Here is an 18,460-nt window from a genome sequence, read left to right as displayed (position 1 = left end):
CAACGCATCTCACAGTTGCACAATTGTTCCTTAGATTTAGACTTAGACTTAGACCACCCCCAACATGGACTATTCACACTCCTACCTTCTGGCCTGACGGTCAATGACCACATTTACAATTGAAGAATGGATGCTAATTTGAGCCATCAGAGTCGTTGGTTCTTTTGGCACTGTTTCAGTAAGTCTGGGGAGAAATCGAAAACTTAGTACTCCTAGTTAAACCAGGGAGAGAACTAAAACATGGCCCTTGAGGACCGACTTTGGCCCCCCTGTTCTAAAGTCATATTTGAATAAACGCTTGAAGTGGCTGCATGGACAGAGCAATGCCACCAGGTGGCGCAAAAACTGCGACTGAAACCGAGGAACTCTGCTGCTAGCTGCACAAAAACTCAATAATCAGCAGATAAATTCACTGTAAATGTCAAATCAAGCAGATATTCTGAGTCTTTTTGAACTTTTCTTTCATTTTTTAATCATTATGTCTGTGGAAAGGTGAGAAGTGAAGCACTGGCAGACCTTCATCTTCCTCCCTCAGGTTCTTGTGAAATATTGGCTGACCTGCAGCACGTTCCTTCTCCTGTCTGTAACGCTCTGAAATGTCACTTCATTCAAATATGTGCTGATTGAGTCAAAGGTTAAATCAGAGCACAGTCTAAATAAAAGCTGTAAAATGGAGCCTGCTGGAAATGATCTCTACACCAGCCTGGAATAATTCCTCGTTCTCTGCGGAAATGTCAACAATAAAAACTGAACTTTTCTGAGGTTCAATAAACCTGAATGTGAGTTTCCTGCTGATGGCGGCGGGATGATGAGGAGCTACAGAATCCTCTCTGCTCGTCCTGTTCATGCAGCTTTAAAGCAATAAGAAGTCAAAAAATCAGAAACTGAGGACTTTCCTGTTAGTGAGTCTCAAATGAAGATGTGAGACAGACAGACAGTCGTCTTAATGGTTAGCATTAGCTTATGCTAATGTTTTTATGTGTTTATCGTAGCTAAGATTCTTGAATAGCGTATCAGTAGTTAGTGAATCTAATGTTTTAGTTATTTGTGCCCACCGCTGGCAATAAGTACAGATGATTTTAAAGCAAACATATAATCTCCATGACAACCACGGCGGCCATCTTGAAAGATAAAAAAATTATGAGTAAATATGATTTGACACCAACAATTTGTGACAAAACTACATTTTCCATGATGACCAAGTCAGGTTTTTGTATCTGCATGTGAAAGATTTTGTTGAAATATTTGCTGCATTCACAAACATTTAATGTTGTTTAAAACTGAGTTTATGAAGCAGAGAGGTGAAGTTCAGACATCTGGAGACGATAAACTGATCGATCCAGATCCGATCAGCCCGGGCCGAGCCGCTGTTTCCCTGAACTCACCGCTGATGGTGGCCCTCTTGGGCAGGATGGTGATGGCGCCCACGGCGGCGTCCTCCAGCTGGTGGATGGGGCTGTTCTTGGACCCCCAGCTGTCGGAGCCGATCCACAGGAAGTGTCCGACCTGATCGGCCCGCTTCGAGGCGTTCAGGATTCCTCTGCAGCCAAAGCAAAACCCAGAGCTCAGTTTCTACGGAAGCCTGGAGGGTCAGAGAGGCGGCTGACGACCTGCAAGGTTTCATCTGATCTGATTATTAACGGGTTTATTAAACTCTCTAATCAATACCCTTTATTGTCCCAAAGCAAGGAAATTCAGGACAGAGTAAATGAAATGAACATGATGAATTTAAGAACAAAGAAACAAACAAACCATCCAAGTTCTGCCTGAAAAAAAACATTTAAATAGTTAGTAGTTTCAGTCAGATTTAAGAAAACTAATCTGAACCCGAAGCATTGATGACAACCAGGAAGGAGCGATGAGATTAAACGATCTGCTGTGAGATGGAAATAACCTCAACTGAATGAATCTAATGTGGTAAACAGAGCGACGAGCCGTTACCAGGACGGACTGACTGAGACGAGCTCCGGCTACCTGATGTCCTCGTCGGAGGCGAACAGAACCACGGTTCTGGCGTAGCGGGTGTCCAGCAGCTGCCGGATGATTTTGTCAAAGTCCGACGGTTTGTGTTCGTGGGGAATCTTCAGGGACTGAGCGATGCAGATTCCACCTGCAGAGACAAAAACACATGGATGAACTCTGCAGCTGAACTTCAGGAACGGTTTAACTTCAGAGCCGAGTCGGTTCTGAAGGGTAAGAGCTGCGATAAAGTCACAGGAGAGTCGGAGGAAACGGCTCTCTGACATTTCATGAACCACCTAACCGCCTACGACTCTGTAACGTCTCTCTGCTCTGCAGCGACTTTGACTGTTCCCAACTCAGTTGGTCAGTTAAAGGGAAATGACATTGTAACCCAGGTTAATATAGCCTCATTAAAAATAAGTCTTTCCATAGAAACTAGCTATAAAATGCATAAATAGGAAATAAATAAATGGAGAATAAATAGGTCCTAAAATAGTTAAAAATATAAAAAGTAATAATTACAAACATTAAGAATGCTGTATTTCATGTTATGTTATTTTATTTGGTTAAAAATTTGTATAAAACAGAGTATTATTTTGTCAGCAGCTAAAACCGTCAAGTTGAGTAAAATCTCTTATTCTGAAGGGTCACATTGATGTGTAGCCCATGTGACTTGCTCCAGCCAACCGGGTTGCTACGTTCTCTGACTCTCGAAGAAGAAGCAGAGAGAGCGAAGAAGAAGCAGAGAGAACGATGAAGCTAAGAGTTGTGCTGTGAAAAAGAGAGAGAGATAGGAGAGCATAGACGATTAAAAAGTCTACCTGCTGACTGGAAACCTTTTCCATTCTTCTTCGGAGGAGCTTTCCGCATTTTTTTCCTGACTGCGTTCGGAGTGTTATATGTTACAGAACTGGACTTGGTGAGTTAAAAAGTGTATTTTATTTTCTGTGAAGGATGTATTTGTAAAACAATTTTATTTCATTGAAACGGAAAGCTAAAGTAGCACATTTATGTTGTTTTATGTTCAAAAACCGTGGAAGTAACGGATGAGCTGGTGTGGGTGAAGCATGTTTCCCCCACACACACGATGTTCAGCCGCCAAATCGGCGAGTATGTTATTTTATTCAGTACAAAGTAAAGCTAAAAGAACTTTTGTTATGCTTTGTTGGTTATTAAACCAGGCCTTTTTAAGGTTCTGCTGGAAATTGGACCGGGAAATTCCGAGTCGATTCCTGAGTTGGATTCCGCTAGTGAGAAACAAGATGGCGAGCCGTAACCCAGGAGCCCTGTAACCGCCGTCTAGCAGGAGCTACGCCCTCTGCTGGACAGTTCAATTCATCCAAACTGGTATGACCTGCCCATGTTTTCCTGCTGAAATAGCGCTGCATTCAGAGAAACGGGATTAACCCTTCAGGATCATCAGAAAGAAAAGACACTGATTTGAAGCACAAGTTATTCGGTCTTTTGCTGGATTGTTTTTGTTGTGTTTTATTGTTTTTTCTTTTCTCGAACCACATTCAATATCCATTGTTAGTGTTTAATGTGAAATTGTCTGTTGGTTATAATAGAAACAAGAAATTGTTAAAAAAAGGAAATTAAAAAACCTTAACTTCTTAAAAGAACTCTAAATAATTAAAATTAGATTTAAAAGATTAAAACAACCAAACTGTAAATTAAATAGATTAACAGTATCAACTTGAACTTACATGGAACTATAACCTAGGTTAAAATAAATAGTATCCTTTAATACCTAACATTAGGTTTAAAATTTCAAGCAGGGATAAATACAATATCCTGAAAGAAACGGGGAAACTATTTTGGATTTAATTTTGTGTCAGTGTACGTCAATTGTTTGTAATATTGTTGTTTCTTTTCTTTTCAACAAATAATAAGCCGGCAGTTTAACCTTATTTTCTGGTCTGTGGTCATTAATACACCTGCACATTTCTCTACTCCCGTAGCCGAACCTAGCACTGGTCTGATTGTCTGTTCTATAAACTGTAAACACATCGTGAGTGTTACAACATCATTTCCTGTACCTGGTAAGTACGCAGAGGTGGGCAGAGTAGATGATCTACAATTAGATCAATCAGGGAGACGATTTGACGAGTTGCTAGAGGGTGACGAGTTGCTGAGTCTGCTCTTCCTCCCGTCCGGAAACAACTGAACACCTGGTATGGCAAGCTGTTTTATCATAAAATCGGAGGTCGAAGATGTGAGGAACAGCGTCTGACGACCTTCCAGCGGTAACCATGGTAACAGGGTTAGTGACCTGCAGCCGAGCGGAGCGTCCTGTCCTCAGCAGACAGAAACTCCGGCCTCTGATGATGAACATGACGACGATGAAAGCGGCCCGGCCCGGTTCTGATTCCTCGGCTCGCTCAGCGAAGCCGTTAGAACTCATTTGATCAAATGTGCTGAAATATTCATGATGTTTCTGCATTTTTAACGAGCCGCACGCGCTCCAGGGAAACGCCGTGGTTCATGACGGAGCTGCGGCCCAAAGCCCGGCTCCAGTTCCCGCTGGAACCGTTTCTCAGCTGGACTCCATCTGCTCTGCTCCACCAACGTGCTCTCACTACGATCTGGGCTCAGGCGTTATTGATCACATCACGACGTATTTCAGTAAAAACGTGTGAACCATGTTCATTGAGCCTGGGAACGTCTTCTCCTCTGAATCCACTCTCACCACCTTCTCACACGGAAAGAAACTCATTTTTAACACTGAATGTTGATAAAAACACTCAGGTGTTTTCAGCGTCATCTCTAATTCATTAACGTTTAAATCTAAAGTTTTAGCTGCCAGACTGGTTGACACATCAGACATCTACAGGGTAAGAAGCAGATCATTAAAGAGCCAAATGGAAACTGAGAAACTCCATTTCTGTAAGCAAATTACTGCTAACACACAGAATGGACTGGAGGTGGCAGATTACAGAGTAATAAGCCTCATAATTTAATTTAACAGCGTGAAAATAGTGAAATAATAAATATAAACTACACATCGCTGTGCCATCTACAATACAGGAGGAAATACTGGCGTGTGAATGAGAGTTGATTCTGATCTGTACCGACTCCTGCCTGGTTTCTACCTGAAAATGGAATATTTTAAGTTTTAGTCTGTTTTCCCTCCTTCAGTCGGGTCGACCCTGTTCTACTGGCCCCAGAACATCTGCTTCACCTATAGCTGCTGTGGTTCTCTGAGTCAAACCAACCTGTTCCCCTCCTGGCCTGTGGGGGCGCTGCACCAAGAACCACTGAAGGAAACGACGCAAAAACCTCTGAAGACACTGAGAGCAACTTCCTTCTTCACCAGATGGAAACAAGATGGAGGCGTCAGATTTTAGCGGTTGGAGGATTTCTCTTTAGTCTTTGGCTGAAGACCAGGAGCCATTTCTGCTGCTAGCGCTAGGCTAGCACGTTAGCTTTGGTTGTATTTACCCAGAATCCCCTGCGCTGTAGTCCACTTCCTGCTTTTGGAGCGGCCTCTGGTCCGTTTGGCTTTCAAATTCAAACCGAACCAGAGTTCAGTTCAACAGAACCCAGACGGAGGTTTGGAGGACCAGAGGTCAGAGGTCGATTAGCATTCACACCTCACCAACCGAACCGGAGTTTCTAGACAGACGGACCGGAGTCGGGTGAAAGCGGACTGATGGAGTCCTGCTGCTGGCCTCTCCTCTCTGACTCTTTCTGTTGTGATCATGAAGATTTGATCTCCTCAGCAGGAGCAGCAACAGGAGCTCAAACTGTTGAGTTTTAATCAGTCAGGAATCCAGAGGAAACAACAGAAATCCCTGACAGGTGTGATTATCTTCAGTTTCCCATCAGAGGAAACAGGAACACGTTGTTCTCTGACGGACAGATGATGGAGGATGATGAAGGTCTCAGCGTCAGACGAGGATCCAAGGCTTTTCTGCACAGATTCATGCAGACGCTCTGATCCGGCCGTTGTTCTCTTGCTGGTGCTTGAACTGGGAGCTCTGGTCATCATGATGACAGCTGGTTCTGTGTGTTTGGCTCTCAGTCCTGGACCCTTCCGATCCCTTCTGACTCAATCTGCCCTCCAGGTCCTGGATCAGGTCAGGGAGACGAAGCCCCCAAACCAAAGCGTCCCTCCTGCTGCGATACGGCTGGGGCTAATGCTAACCTGCTGCAGCTTGTTTATGGTGCTACTGGGAAAATCTCACTGGGATCAGATGCGCTGGGATCCTCCAAGTCTCAGACTGACCAAACCTACCAAGACATAGTATGTATTGATGATGAGGAGGTGAAGAAGACTGACTCGGTTTCCCAGGATGTGCAGGATGAGCTGCAGTTCATAGAGGAGGTTTCTGTGTTTCTGCAGCAGCAGGACGTGGAGGATGTCAGTGCTGGCTGCTGCAGAAACGCGTGGTGAGCTTCTGGCTTGTCGCAGCATCCTGACGAGGTCGGCGAGTTGAGCTTCGTCCTGATGATGATGTGGGAGGATGACTGAGAGGAGGTTCTGCTCAGAGCGAGGTGAAGGAAGGTGGAAACACTTGGAGCAGCTGGAAGCAGAACAGAGGCGGCTGCTCAGTCAGAAGACGTCTCCAGCTGAGCGCTGGGATGTGGGAGTGAACGGAGGAAGACATTCTTTCAGCACGCATGGAAATGAGCTCCTCTCAGCTCAGCTCCGTCCTGCTTGGCGCCTCGGCCCCAGCATTTCACAGTTCAGCCTCACGGAAACTCGTTATGACACAGCAGAAGGTCTTCGCACTGACAAAGAGGATCTGATGAGTGTTTGATGGCAGCCAGCAGCTAAAAATAAAGCCTCTGGAGTCGTTTTCATTTCAGATTAAAGGATGATTCCGCTTGAATTCAGCCTGATTTATCTCCACAGAGAGTCTGTTTTCCCTGCGTGTCTCTGAAAGCCTGCAGCGCAACACACCACAGCCGGCAGGATCTCCATATGGACAGAAACCCAGGAATTATCCACATCCAACCTGCAGGCTGGCATCAGAAACGACTTTCTCCCACTTCTGCTCGAGAACAAAGGGAGAAAAAGGAAAAAGAGAAACTGAGCTGAAGCTGGGAGGATTATTTTTCCTGAACGTTTCAGTCTGACAGATGAGTGACTGTTTAATCATCCAAACACAAATAATAACTTCTGATGTATGGAAACTGTTGCTGCGCCTCCTTCCTGCTCCACTAAACGCTTTTGTTACGAATATTAGAATAGCTGCAATAGTAAACATACAACCAGGGAGAAAATTGATGTTTTATGAGTTTTTAAATATACAGCCACCTAATCCTAATCCAGATTAGAACACGTTACGATGGATCTGCGTTTGGAAAAGCGGGAAGAAAAGTCAGAGTCAAAACTATGGAGCCAAACTGGGGCCATAAAGATTATTAAAAAAAAACAAAAAAAAGCTTGAAACTGAAATAACTTTAATCTGAAAAGTAAATTTTTTTTTTTTCTGTTTTATCTGAACAAACTTTTTGGAACTAATTTAGCTCCATACACCATCAGCAATGACCTCAGAGAGGCAACCATCAATCTGGGAAAGGTCAAAGGTCATCTAAAACCGTCGGAAGTTCATCATCCTGTCAGACGATGAAGGTCAGAGGTCAGAGTGTGAAGCTCAAGAGCGCCATCTAAAACTCTACAGGCCTCAGTCAGAAGGTTAAAGGTTAAAGGTCATAACACTGAGCCAGTGTGGTTGTCCGGTTCTGGTGAACCCATCTGGTCCTGGAGAACCCGTCCGGTTGGTGAACCCGTCCGGTTCTGGAGAACCCGTCCGGTTCTGGTGGATCCGTCCGGTTCTGGTGGACCCGTCCCGTTCTGGTGGACCCGTCCGGCTGCCTCCTTTGATCCAGCGGGTTTCATCCCGGCTGCAGGCTAACGGCGGCTAATTGGATCAACATAATAGCTGCAATTATTTGTGACTTAATTATTTCTAATCCATGGGAGGAAATTAGAGCCGCTGGATGAGGCAGGTAGTGAGCAGCAACGGAGACAGATGGTTTCTGTGTCGCACAGCGGGACCACGACCTCGGGGTCACGCTGGGTTGCCATGGCAACGCTCACCTGTTGTATCAGGAAGAGGCCCAGGTTTTTACAAATAACCAGGTAAGGTGAATGTTTCCAGTACCAGATCGGTCCTCTGGTTCTGGTGGCTCCAGTGGTTCTGTAATGGTCCGGGTCAGACCAGAACCAGAGGAAAACCTTATGCAGGTGGAACATCCAGAGATGTTTAATTCAGTTAAATTCAATTCAGTTTGTTAAAACTGAGCCAATTATTAACAGGATCTGAAACCGATCAGCTTCAGAGAATAATGGAGGCAGAAATGGAGTCAAGGTGGGTCCATCTGAGACCAAGACCAGAACCGAGACCAAGACCAGGTCCAAGACCCTCCACGAACAAGACTAATGACCCTTCACAATAAAGCGTAAACATCACTTTGCACAGTGATGGAAAATGTCAGCAGTCGCACCACGAGTCCATTCTGGCCGCCTGCTGTCATCCTGAGGCTTCAGTTTCTCCCCACACGGTTTCCTCGGTCTGTCTGTCTCCTGTTTAGACGTCCAGCGGGCCGGACTGGAGCTGGAGGTTCCTTTGGGTTCTGAGGCCGGAGCGGCGGAGGCTGGTTCTGCCGCACCCTGCGGAGCGTCAGGGTGATGGATCGGCTCATATGTGATGTTATGACTGTGATGTCGGCGCGGAGCGGCAGCTGATGGATGAGCTCATCGCCAGCGCCTGCATGTCGGCGGCTCTTTTTAATGTTTTAATGCACTCAGATGGGAAAACACAGAGGAGTCCCCGCATGACAGCAGCTCCATCAGTTATTGATTTTGTCGGATGATCAAACATAATCTCTGCGTTTCTGTTCCCGTGTCGCGCTCCGAGGCGTGACACTCTGCAGAACAAACGCAGCAACGATGCTAAACCTAATAGAACAGGATTTTCTGTCGTTCCCAGCAGGTTGCTGCTCCGTTTCACTGGAAAACCTGTCAACCAGGAGAAGTTCCCCCCAGATAAACGCCGTATCACATCCATTACTCCCAGTTACACTCCCATGGCTCCCATTTACAGCTCCCCGGCGTGTCAGGAGGCAGAATGCTGATTTCAGACACATTTTCTGCTCTTATCGCTCCTTTCCAGCTGATGTAGAGCAGCTGTTGATTTGACAGGAAGGGTTCCAGCGTCGCGCCGACTGGGAGAGTTTTTAACTGGAAGCACTGGAGATAAAATGCTCTCTGCAGGTCAAAGAGTCGAGTCTGCTGACGCTGTAATCATCTCCTTACACCGCAGCCAGCATTCAGAACACGAGCTGCGTCACAAAGGTCCGACTAACGTCTGCATGGAAGAGTGGAGCAACATCTCAGCGGTTTCACAGAAAACTCTCATTATGTTCTTCAAAACGATGAAGAGCCACACGCTGAGGCAGTTTGCTCTTTCCCCTCCGTCTCATTCATGATGCCTGGAGCCAAGAAAACACGAGGCACACGCCAACCCACCGCCGAGAGCTGGGAACAGCTGCCAGGATCCAACGACACCAAAACCAGGACAGAAAACCTCCATTTACACTTCAATAAAAACACTCTGATAACAATAAAACCTCCAGAGTAAAACAAAGACACTCAAAAACAACTAAAACTATTCATAAAGCTGCCTGAAATACCCCAGAGTCACACAGAACCCATTTACCATCCTGGTTTATATCCACGCAGGTAATAAACTCCACAGACGTTTTGACCTTCTGTCTTTAACTTAACAGCTCCAGATGCTAAGCTAACATAGCATCACCAACTTGCTGATTTAATTTCCCTTTGGCATCAATAAAGTATTTTTTATTTAGAATTTTATACATTATGCAGACGCTTCATGTGTGCTGATGTAGATTCTCTCACCTCAGCATGCCAGATGCTGACAGCATGACCTACTTTCTGAATAATTTGGTTAATTTTCTCACCACTTGGCATTGAGATCAATCTTCAGAGGGTCAGAAAATACTTAGTGGTAGAACTGGATTAAAAATTTAATTGAGTTTATTACAGGGTCTGTAATTAATCAATTAAGCAACGTCTTCAATTCAAAAACATATGAGCTCAAATATATTTATAGTTTTTAATCTGTTCTTCAGGTTCTTTAACCATCAGATTGGAGCAAAGTGTTTTTCTATCCATTCACTTTTCCAGAGTTTCTCTGATCTTCTTTAGAAATCTGGACGCTGACATTAGCATTAGCTGCTACATGTTTAGCACTGAGATGCTATTTTAGGCTAGCATAGCTTCACTCAAAGGCTAACTCGTTGTAGCACAACTAGAACGCGACAATCAAATCGTTTAGAAGCAGAAATTAAAACCCAGTGTGCTGAGAAAAGCCACTTTGTTCGTCCATGGCTGCTGTTAGCGGATGTAGCTGTGCGTCAGCTTTACAGGCGAACCAGAAACAAGCAAACAGAAAGGTTCCAGCTCGAACTTTTGTCTGTTTAAAATAACAAAAAAAGCGATTAATTGTGTTAAAAAAAATTTAACACTCCAGTCAGAATAAACTGGAGATGTGAAACTCAGCAGAGCTTCGGCATCAGAGCAACATGACAGGAACAGAGTGGCAGCAGCTCAAACTGAAGGCCTGAGGATCTGCTACCAGGCTGCAGGTTCGTCGTCTCATTCAGAGAAAAACTGGCGGCATCATTCAGGAGCTGGCAGATTTTTAATGTTTTCCTCTTCATCACATCATCACAATTCAGCTACTAGAGGCTTTAAATCAAACTTATCTACTCTACATGAAGGTCTTTGCTTTCCTTCAGAGCTCCAGTAACTGGACCTGAACAGCCGGTGTTCAGGAGCTGTTCGTACACCAGGAGGTTGAATTCCTGCTCCTCTTTTTGAACTCAAACAGCTTCAGTGTCTGGAGGTTGTAGATCTACAGGATCCTCACCTGGAACAGAGCTAGAGCCACCAGATGCTGCTGGATGTTTGGTTTTTAGGAGGGCATCTGAAAGCAGGCATGTTTTAAAGTGAAGCAGCAGCTGCAGCTCACATGAAGCGACCAAATGAAATATTCATGCTGCCTGCAGGACGCCATTAAACGTCTCCTCAACACCCTGAGATTCTGCAGGACGAGCTGCAGCTGCTGCAGCAGCAGCTAACGGCTGAAGCTAACGGCCGGATTACAGGAACAGAGTCGGAAACGGAGTTTAGGATGAACCATGTCAGAATGTCTTCAGAGAACCACTTTCTTCTCCTACTACTCTCCAATTAGCATTACTTCCTATTACTTGATGTTAACTTTGTGTTTTTTCTGCGTAGCAGCTGGCGTTCTGATTGGCTGTGGTTCTGATCTCCTCGTCGTTCTTCCTCTCCTGAGAACAGGAAGTTCTCCTTCTCTGTCTCTCTCTTCTCAAACCTCCATGGCTGCTGGTACCGAGCCCGGTTCTGGCTCCGATTCTGCTGGAGGTTCTTCCTACTAAAGGGGAGTTTTTCCTCTCCACTGTCGCCCCCTGCTGGTGAGGAGGACTGAATGCTGCAAGCTGATGCATTAGCTGATAACTAGGATTAATGGGAATATACTTATGATTGAACTGAAATGATTTGTTTTGCAGATTTCCTCCAGATGACATTTGTTGTGAAATATGGAAAAAAATCAGGCAGAATCAGCAGCCGCTCCCCGTCAGGAGGGAATCTGTTTAACGTTTAGTTTCAGGGAAAAACTTTGTTCTCTTTTGTTAATTTTAACCTTCAGTTTTTTGTGGCTCTCACCATAAAACTGAGTCATTTATCAGAATTTATTGGCTTTTCCAGGCTGACCGTTGCACATCGACGCTCGTTTGCTGTGTTTGTGGCGCAGCTTCAGACCCCAGAGTAAAGACCAACATTAACTCATAATTAAATAGAAACCTGGGAATATCCATAAAGAACTTTTATGACTTTACGGCCCCGGAGCGCCGCCCAGCCGGCAGAATCAGAGCTGCTGCTTTAGCAGAAATGAAAATCGGACACATTTTAGCTTTTTTTCGTCAGTCTGTGATACTGTAACAGTCTGACGCTGCAGACGCAAACATTTGAATTTAAATCAACCTGCGGCTGAGGCCTGTGCTGAAGAAGCAGACAGGACAATGAGAAGCTGCAGGTTCCTCCTACACTCAGCACTTTGGTGGATGGAGAGCAGCTTCCTGTCCTGCTGATTCAGAGGAAAACGGGTCAGCGCCGACTCCGTCAGGTCGCTCCTGTAATTCCTCTGTTGGTCCATTACTCAGACTGACTGGAAACCAGTTTACATGACAGTTTGCTGCTGGACTGGTTTATTCTGAGGACAGTGAAAACCTTCAGTGTTTCAGATCAAATCAATTTAATTCTTCAGTAAAATACAAAAAGTTGCTTTAAAGTGATGATTTCATTCATGAGCAGAGAAAAACTGATCCAGACCAAAGCGTCCAATAAACCGAGTCGGTTTGTTCATTTCAGAAGGTCAGAGGAAACTACGGAAACTCCAGAAACTACGGAAACTACGGCGTCTCTAATCGCGTTTCTGATGGTGGAGCTGCCAAAGAGTCGGCGGCTCAGCAGGAGAATCAGTCAGACAAACGGACGAGTTGGTGACCAAACCTGGGCTTCCTACGCACCGCACCCAGCCTGCCACCAGGGGGAACCAAAACAGGAGGAACCATCAGGAGGTCTTACTTTGATGGTGTCTGATTTATCTCGATCTTCAGTCCAGACGGATTCTGGTCTCCTACACAATAAAACATTTCAACAGGCAGAGAAGCAACTAAACTCTGAAACAGAGCAGGAGACTGAAGACCAGCAGGAGAGTCAGGCTGTGCTAGCAACCACTGAAAAGCCCAGAGGGTTCCCAAACATGAAGGGTTCCCAAACATGAAGGGTTCCCAAACATGAAGGGTTCCCAAACATGAAGGGTTCCCAAACATGAAGAGTTCCCAAACATGAAGGGTTCCCAAACATGAAGGGTTCCCAAACATGAAGAGTTCCCAAACATGAAGGGTTCCCAAACATGAAGAGTTCCCAAACATGAAGGGTTCCCAAACATGAAGGGTTCCCAAACATGAAGAGTTCCCAAACATGAAGGGTTCCCAAACATGAAGAGTTCCCAAACATGAAGAGTTCCCAAACACGAAGAGTTCCCAACACGAGGCGCTGCGACTGGGAAGTTTCACAGAAATTAAATGAACTTTGATTACCGGTTCTACTGACATTCCCATTAAATCAGAGCAACAGATCCACCGTGCAACAGGTGTGTGTGTGTGTGTGTGTGTGTGCGGGTGTGTGTGTGTGTGCGTGTGTGTGTGTTATCTGAATAACAGGTCCACACCACGGTGAAGAAATGTAAAACTGGGTCTAATCTGCAGTTCTGATTCTGATGCCTATGATTCTGATGAGGCGGTCCGCTGACCCAGACAACCAGAACCAGAATTTTTTTGGCTCAGAACCAGCTGACTGAAACATTTCTGCTGAACCTTTGAAACCGTCCCAGTTCCTCCAGTTTGATTACAGTTTCTTCTGACATTTCCATTAAACGGAGCACTGAGGCTGAGGGACCGCTGAACTTCATTTAATCCAGTCCAGTTTAAAGCTGCCACAGATCAATGCTCCGCGGCTGAGCCGGGTGCAGGCGCCGGCCCGCCGTTCGGTGCTGCTGGATCTGTGGGGCGTCCTCCGCGCTCCTGGCTCCGCCGCGTCCTTTCATAATCCTCTAAAAACTCCTGCACGCAAATGTCAGGATGCCTCCTGACCGCTGAGCTGCAGAGAGTCATCAGATTGCTGGAAATGTCAGCGAGATTATTCAGAGAGCAATCAACAACACCGGGAGCTCTAATTAATTCAAGCTTTCAAGCTTCTGTGAGTCAACAGTTTGATCTGCGGCGCGTTTTGGAGCAAAGCGCGTTTTGTTTCGGTGTTCAGATCGCTGCGGCGTCCAAACGCTCCGACTCCCACTGAGACCCAAAAAACTTCTGCTGATTCTCAGCAAAATCAGCATTTCTCTCTGTAAAGCCGAGAACTAAACGTTAATATGTTTCAACCTTGTTTTAAAATGTCACAATTCGCTCTGATTTCGTTCAAATTCTGCCACATATTCTCATTTTTCATGTTTAGACTCTTTGGTTTGTTACATGACATCTGGCTGTAGGTGGAAACCAAACATGAAGAGGAAATCTGTGTCTGTATAACTATAAATAAATAGAAGAAAAACTCCAAAATATTCCTTAGCTTCAAACAGAAATAAGACACTGTACTGTACAGGACACATGTAGCCAAAAAGCATCATGTCTGGTAGTTAGCAACTAAATATTTAGCTTAGAAACTAGAAGTTTAACTCCAGTAATGAGTAACTATTTGGCTCCAGAAAAAGTATTCAGATCTGAACTAGTTAATATTTACTTTGTAATCTAGCTAGCTCAGAGCTAAAAGTTTAGCTAATATGCAAATTCACTTGGAAATAAGCGAGATTGGACTATCAAAATAAAAGCTGGGTCTTTAGAACTTCTATTCGGTGAGACTGAACGTTGCTAAACGAACGTCTGGATTGCCGTTCAAACGGCTCATCCTTTGTTTTCAGTTTAAATGTTGGACAAAAAAGGAAAAGAAACAAAATGAAGCGATTCGACAGCAGGAATTTAGAAAGTTATGAAGACTCAGCTTTTATTTTGGTAGTCCATTTCCGATATTAGCAAGTGTTAGCTAAATATTTAGCTCAAAGTTAAATATTACGTTTGAAGCAAAATTGTTTTGGCTCAGAACATTTAGCCTAGAGCTAAATACTTAGCTTGTCACCCCAATATTTAGCTCGCTAAATAAATATTTAGTTTCAGACTAAATAGTTAGTTTGAGACTAAATAGTTAGTTTGAAACTAAATAGTCAGTTTGAAACTAAATAGTCAATTTGAAACGGTGGCAGTTGCAAAAGAAAAAACGGAGATAATAAGATTTTGAAAAACGCTACACATTTTTTTTCTAACAACAGGCTAAAATTTAAAACCCAAATTATTGCAGTTAATTTTTTAATGTGTAACTTTACAAACACTGTTAGCGGGTCCAGACAGACCGTTAGCTGAGCTCAGGTTCTGGTTCTGTTAGCGGGTCCAGATCCTGATGTCTGAAAGCAAACGGAGCCGTGTGAAAGTGCCTGGCTGCAGCGTTGCCATGGCAACAGGAGTGCTGGTACCAGCAGCTGCTGCAGCAGGGACACTGGTCACAGTTGGTGGCGTTAAATCTTCATTAATCTGCTGCTTGTTTTTCTGTGAATAAATAAATAAAATCCAGAATTTACTCATGAAGATGAGTTCACAGATTTAATAATGTCATAAATCAACCCGAGGCACAGAAACAGGAAGTTAGTCTCCATCAACGACTTCAGCAAACAGGCCAGTTCTTCACTGCATTCAGTCGCTCTGGAGAGCAGCCAGAGCTGCACTGGGGAACCGGCTGTCCTGAGCTTCAGGTCACTAACTCCTGATCAGAAAACCACACAAAGTCGAAGGTGGAGGCCGGACTCTTCAGCTGGTCACTCTGACATGAGTTCCTGTTTCTGAGGAGTGAAGGAGTGAACCACACGTTCACAACAAGCGAAAACCTTCTGTAGATTATCCAGGTCCAACAGAATAAAAACTAAAGATCCTGAAAGTCAGCAGAACTTCACATAAACAGACTTCATCTCTGCTGCTCAAAGTAAATCATTTGTTTTGATCATTTTTGATGATTTTTATTTGTTCACAGCAGTTTGTTGTTTGAGCATAAATGATTTGCTACATTTTCTTGTAGTTTCTGTATCTGCGTTTCCATTGACCACATAATTGCACAATTTGACATAGAAACACGCTAATTAAGAAAAAACGCATTTGCTAAAACATTTTGGTGCTACGATGAGGTGATTTTTTTATTTGCCTAATAGAAATAGATTTATTTTGGAAAAGTCCAATGGAAACATGAGTCACATGATCAACAACCGGAGGTTACCACTGGCAAAAACCATGAAGAAGACAACAGGAAGTAGTTGGAGGATAATGTTTTTAAAGTGACAGTATTATGCAAATACTAATATTTAAAAGTAAAACAGTAAAACACATTCATGACAAATATAACCACAAGCTGCCCTGGAAATGCACAAATGGCCGCCGATCTGAGCCGGGGAGACTATCGGACAGCCCCTCATGACAGGAGCTGCTTCTCTGGTATAAAACGTTAAAGGGTTAACAGAGGAGCCATGTTGGCATGACTTCCTGGAGGCGGAGCTTCAGAAAGAGCAGGAGTTTTTAAAGAGACAGAGGCCCAATTTCAAGACATTAAATTAAAAGTCAAATTTAATTAAGTCATGTTTGCTATTTATGACAACTCAAGGTAACAAAGCTACTATACTGTAATAAAATGATACTATGTGTTTGGTAAACATGATTCTGCCCCTTTATCGACTCACCACATAAGGTTTGGAGGTGTGCTGGTAAAAATCAAAGCTTGTATCTTCAGCTCATGTAACAATGTCTCAGTAAGTTCAGTCCTGATAGAAACGGAGTGCCACCATGAACCAGCAGGTCCTGGTTCCAGAACCAGACCCGGACTCCGCCTCACCTGCCTCTCTGGAGAGTTGCATGAAGGCCTCCACCCCCTTCTCGCCGTAGCTGCCCTCCGACGCCACCGTGGAGACGTAGTTCCAGCCCATGGCCTTAACGATGTCCACCATGGCCTGCGCCTGGAAGCTGTCTGGAGGAACCACGCGCGAGAAGAAGTCGTAGCGGCGGTCGTCGCTCAGCTCCGGGGCTGTGGATGCGTAGCTGATCTGAGGGATCTGAAAGGAAAGAGCAGAGGAGAACGAGTCAGAAGGAAAAATGTTCAGCTGGAACTTTATCTGACGAGAAAATCCAAACCTACACCATTATGTCAACAGATTTAGCAAATTCAAACTAAAGGCTGAAAGGAGGCGTTTGCTTTAATCCAACTCCAATCCGTATGCCTAGAAACTCCGGTCCGGTTGGTGAGGTGTGAATGCTAATTGACCTCTGACCTCTGGTCCTCCAAACCTCGGTCTGGGTTCGGTTGAAGTGAACTCTGATTCAGTTTGAATGTGAACGCCAAGTGGACAAGAGACCGCTCCAAAAGCAGAAAGTGGACTACAGCACAGGGCATTCTGGGTAAATGCAATCAAAGCTAACATGCTAGCCTAGCGCTAGCAGCAGAAATGGCTCCTGGTCTTTAGCCAAAGACTAAAGAGAAATCCTCCAACACTAAAATCTGACGCCTCCATCTTGTTTCCATCTGGTGAAGAAGGAAGTTGCTCTCAGTGTCTTCAGAGGTTTTTGTGTCGTTTCCTTCAGTGGTTCTTGGTGCAGCGCCCCCACAGTCCAGGAGGGGAACAGGTTGGTTTGACTCAGAGAACCACAGCAGCTGGAGGTGGAGCAGATGATGGAGTTCTGGTTCCAGTAGAACTGGGTCGACTGGACCATCAGGAGGAAAACATCCAGAGTGTCTGGACTAAACAGATGGTTGTGAGTTTTTAACCAATCAGAAGCTCAGATCCAGAACATCTGTTTTGTGGAACCTGAACTGGATCCAGTTTTGGACCAGTAACTCAGAACCTGATCTTTTGGACCTTCCTGGACTCTCTTGGTCGATCCAGGTGTTCGTCATCCTGATCCTTTGAACTGCTGAACTAATTACATTTTTTAAGATTTGAAGTTTTCATTTCCTCGACTCGTTCCCAGTCTGCTGTGTTCGGTTTGGACCCCAGCAGACCAAACTGGTTCTGGTTTGTCTCCACTGAGCTGAACTGGTTGGACCTTTTTAAGGACCTGCGTCCTTTAGGTTCTTCTGGTCGTTTTGCTCTGATTAAACCTGCGGTGTGTTTGCTGGGAATTTTCTGACAGGTTTCTGGAAGAAAATCAAAAACATGAAGAAGAAAAAGCGGTGCCTGCTGGAGAATGAGTTTGACCCGGCTGAGAGCGGACCCGGTCGCAGTAATTACACGAGACCTGTGATAGGTCGGAGGATTACTCAATCCGTTCCCAGGAAGTTCCTGATGGACGGAAATGAACTCCATCCTTCAGGAAAGGTTTGGAGAAACTCTGTTTTCCAGCTGATTTTCCTCTAATTAGCCTCTGATCCCTGCAGAGTCGCGCTGACGTTCGCCGGATTAAAGGTTCTGCTAATTCCAATAAGGTCAAAGGTCAGATCACTGTAAAGAGTTATTTGGACCTTGTGGCTCAAACACGCTGCATGTGTTTTACTGCAGCAAACAACAAGCAGCTTTCATAATATGAAGCAAAACCTTCATATTATGGGATGTTTTACTGTTTTTACAAAAAAACTAAATTCATTCAAACCTTTTCATTATTGTGACCTTTCATAGGTCAATAATTGTAGATATTTTTATTTTAAAAATGATCTAATAATAATGATGTAAGTTATTATAATTCATTTTCATTCAATTATATATTTTCTATAATTTATTATCTATAACATATAATCCAATTACATAGATTTTAGATCATATATAATAATTCAATTTATTAAAAGTTCAAATAT

The 18,460-nt window shown here is 44.3% G+C and overlaps 1 protein-coding gene across 1 annotated transcript in view; it reads right to left on the bottom strand.

Annotated features, from left to right (window-relative positions):
* LOC116711019 (metabotropic glutamate receptor 7-like) overlaps positions 1-16,731 on the bottom strand; it is a 41,460-nt gene extending 24,729 nt beyond the window's left edge. The window contains exons 1-3 of the mRNA XM_032550390.1: positions 16,511-16,731; positions 1,975-2,110; positions 1,386-1,540 (exon numbers count right to left, since the gene is read on the bottom strand). Of these exons, the coding sequence (XP_032406281.1) occupies positions 1,386-1,540; positions 1,975-2,110; positions 16,511-16,622 (403 nt within the window). The 5' untranslated portion in view covers positions 16,623-16,731. The remainder of the gene's footprint in view (positions 1-1,385; positions 1,541-1,974; positions 2,111-16,510) is intronic.
* Between the last annotated feature and the right edge of the window lie 1,729 nt (positions 16,732-18,460).

This window comes from Xiphophorus hellerii, chromosome 20, assembly GCF_003331165.1.
Source record: "Xiphophorus hellerii strain 12219 chromosome 20, Xiphophorus_hellerii-4.1, whole genome shotgun sequence".
NCBI lineage: Eukaryota > Metazoa > Chordata > Actinopteri > Cyprinodontiformes > Poeciliidae > Xiphophorus > Xiphophorus hellerii.
The sequence above is the reverse complement of the archived record's forward strand: the minus strand, read 5'-3'. Positions and strand labels throughout refer to the sequence as shown.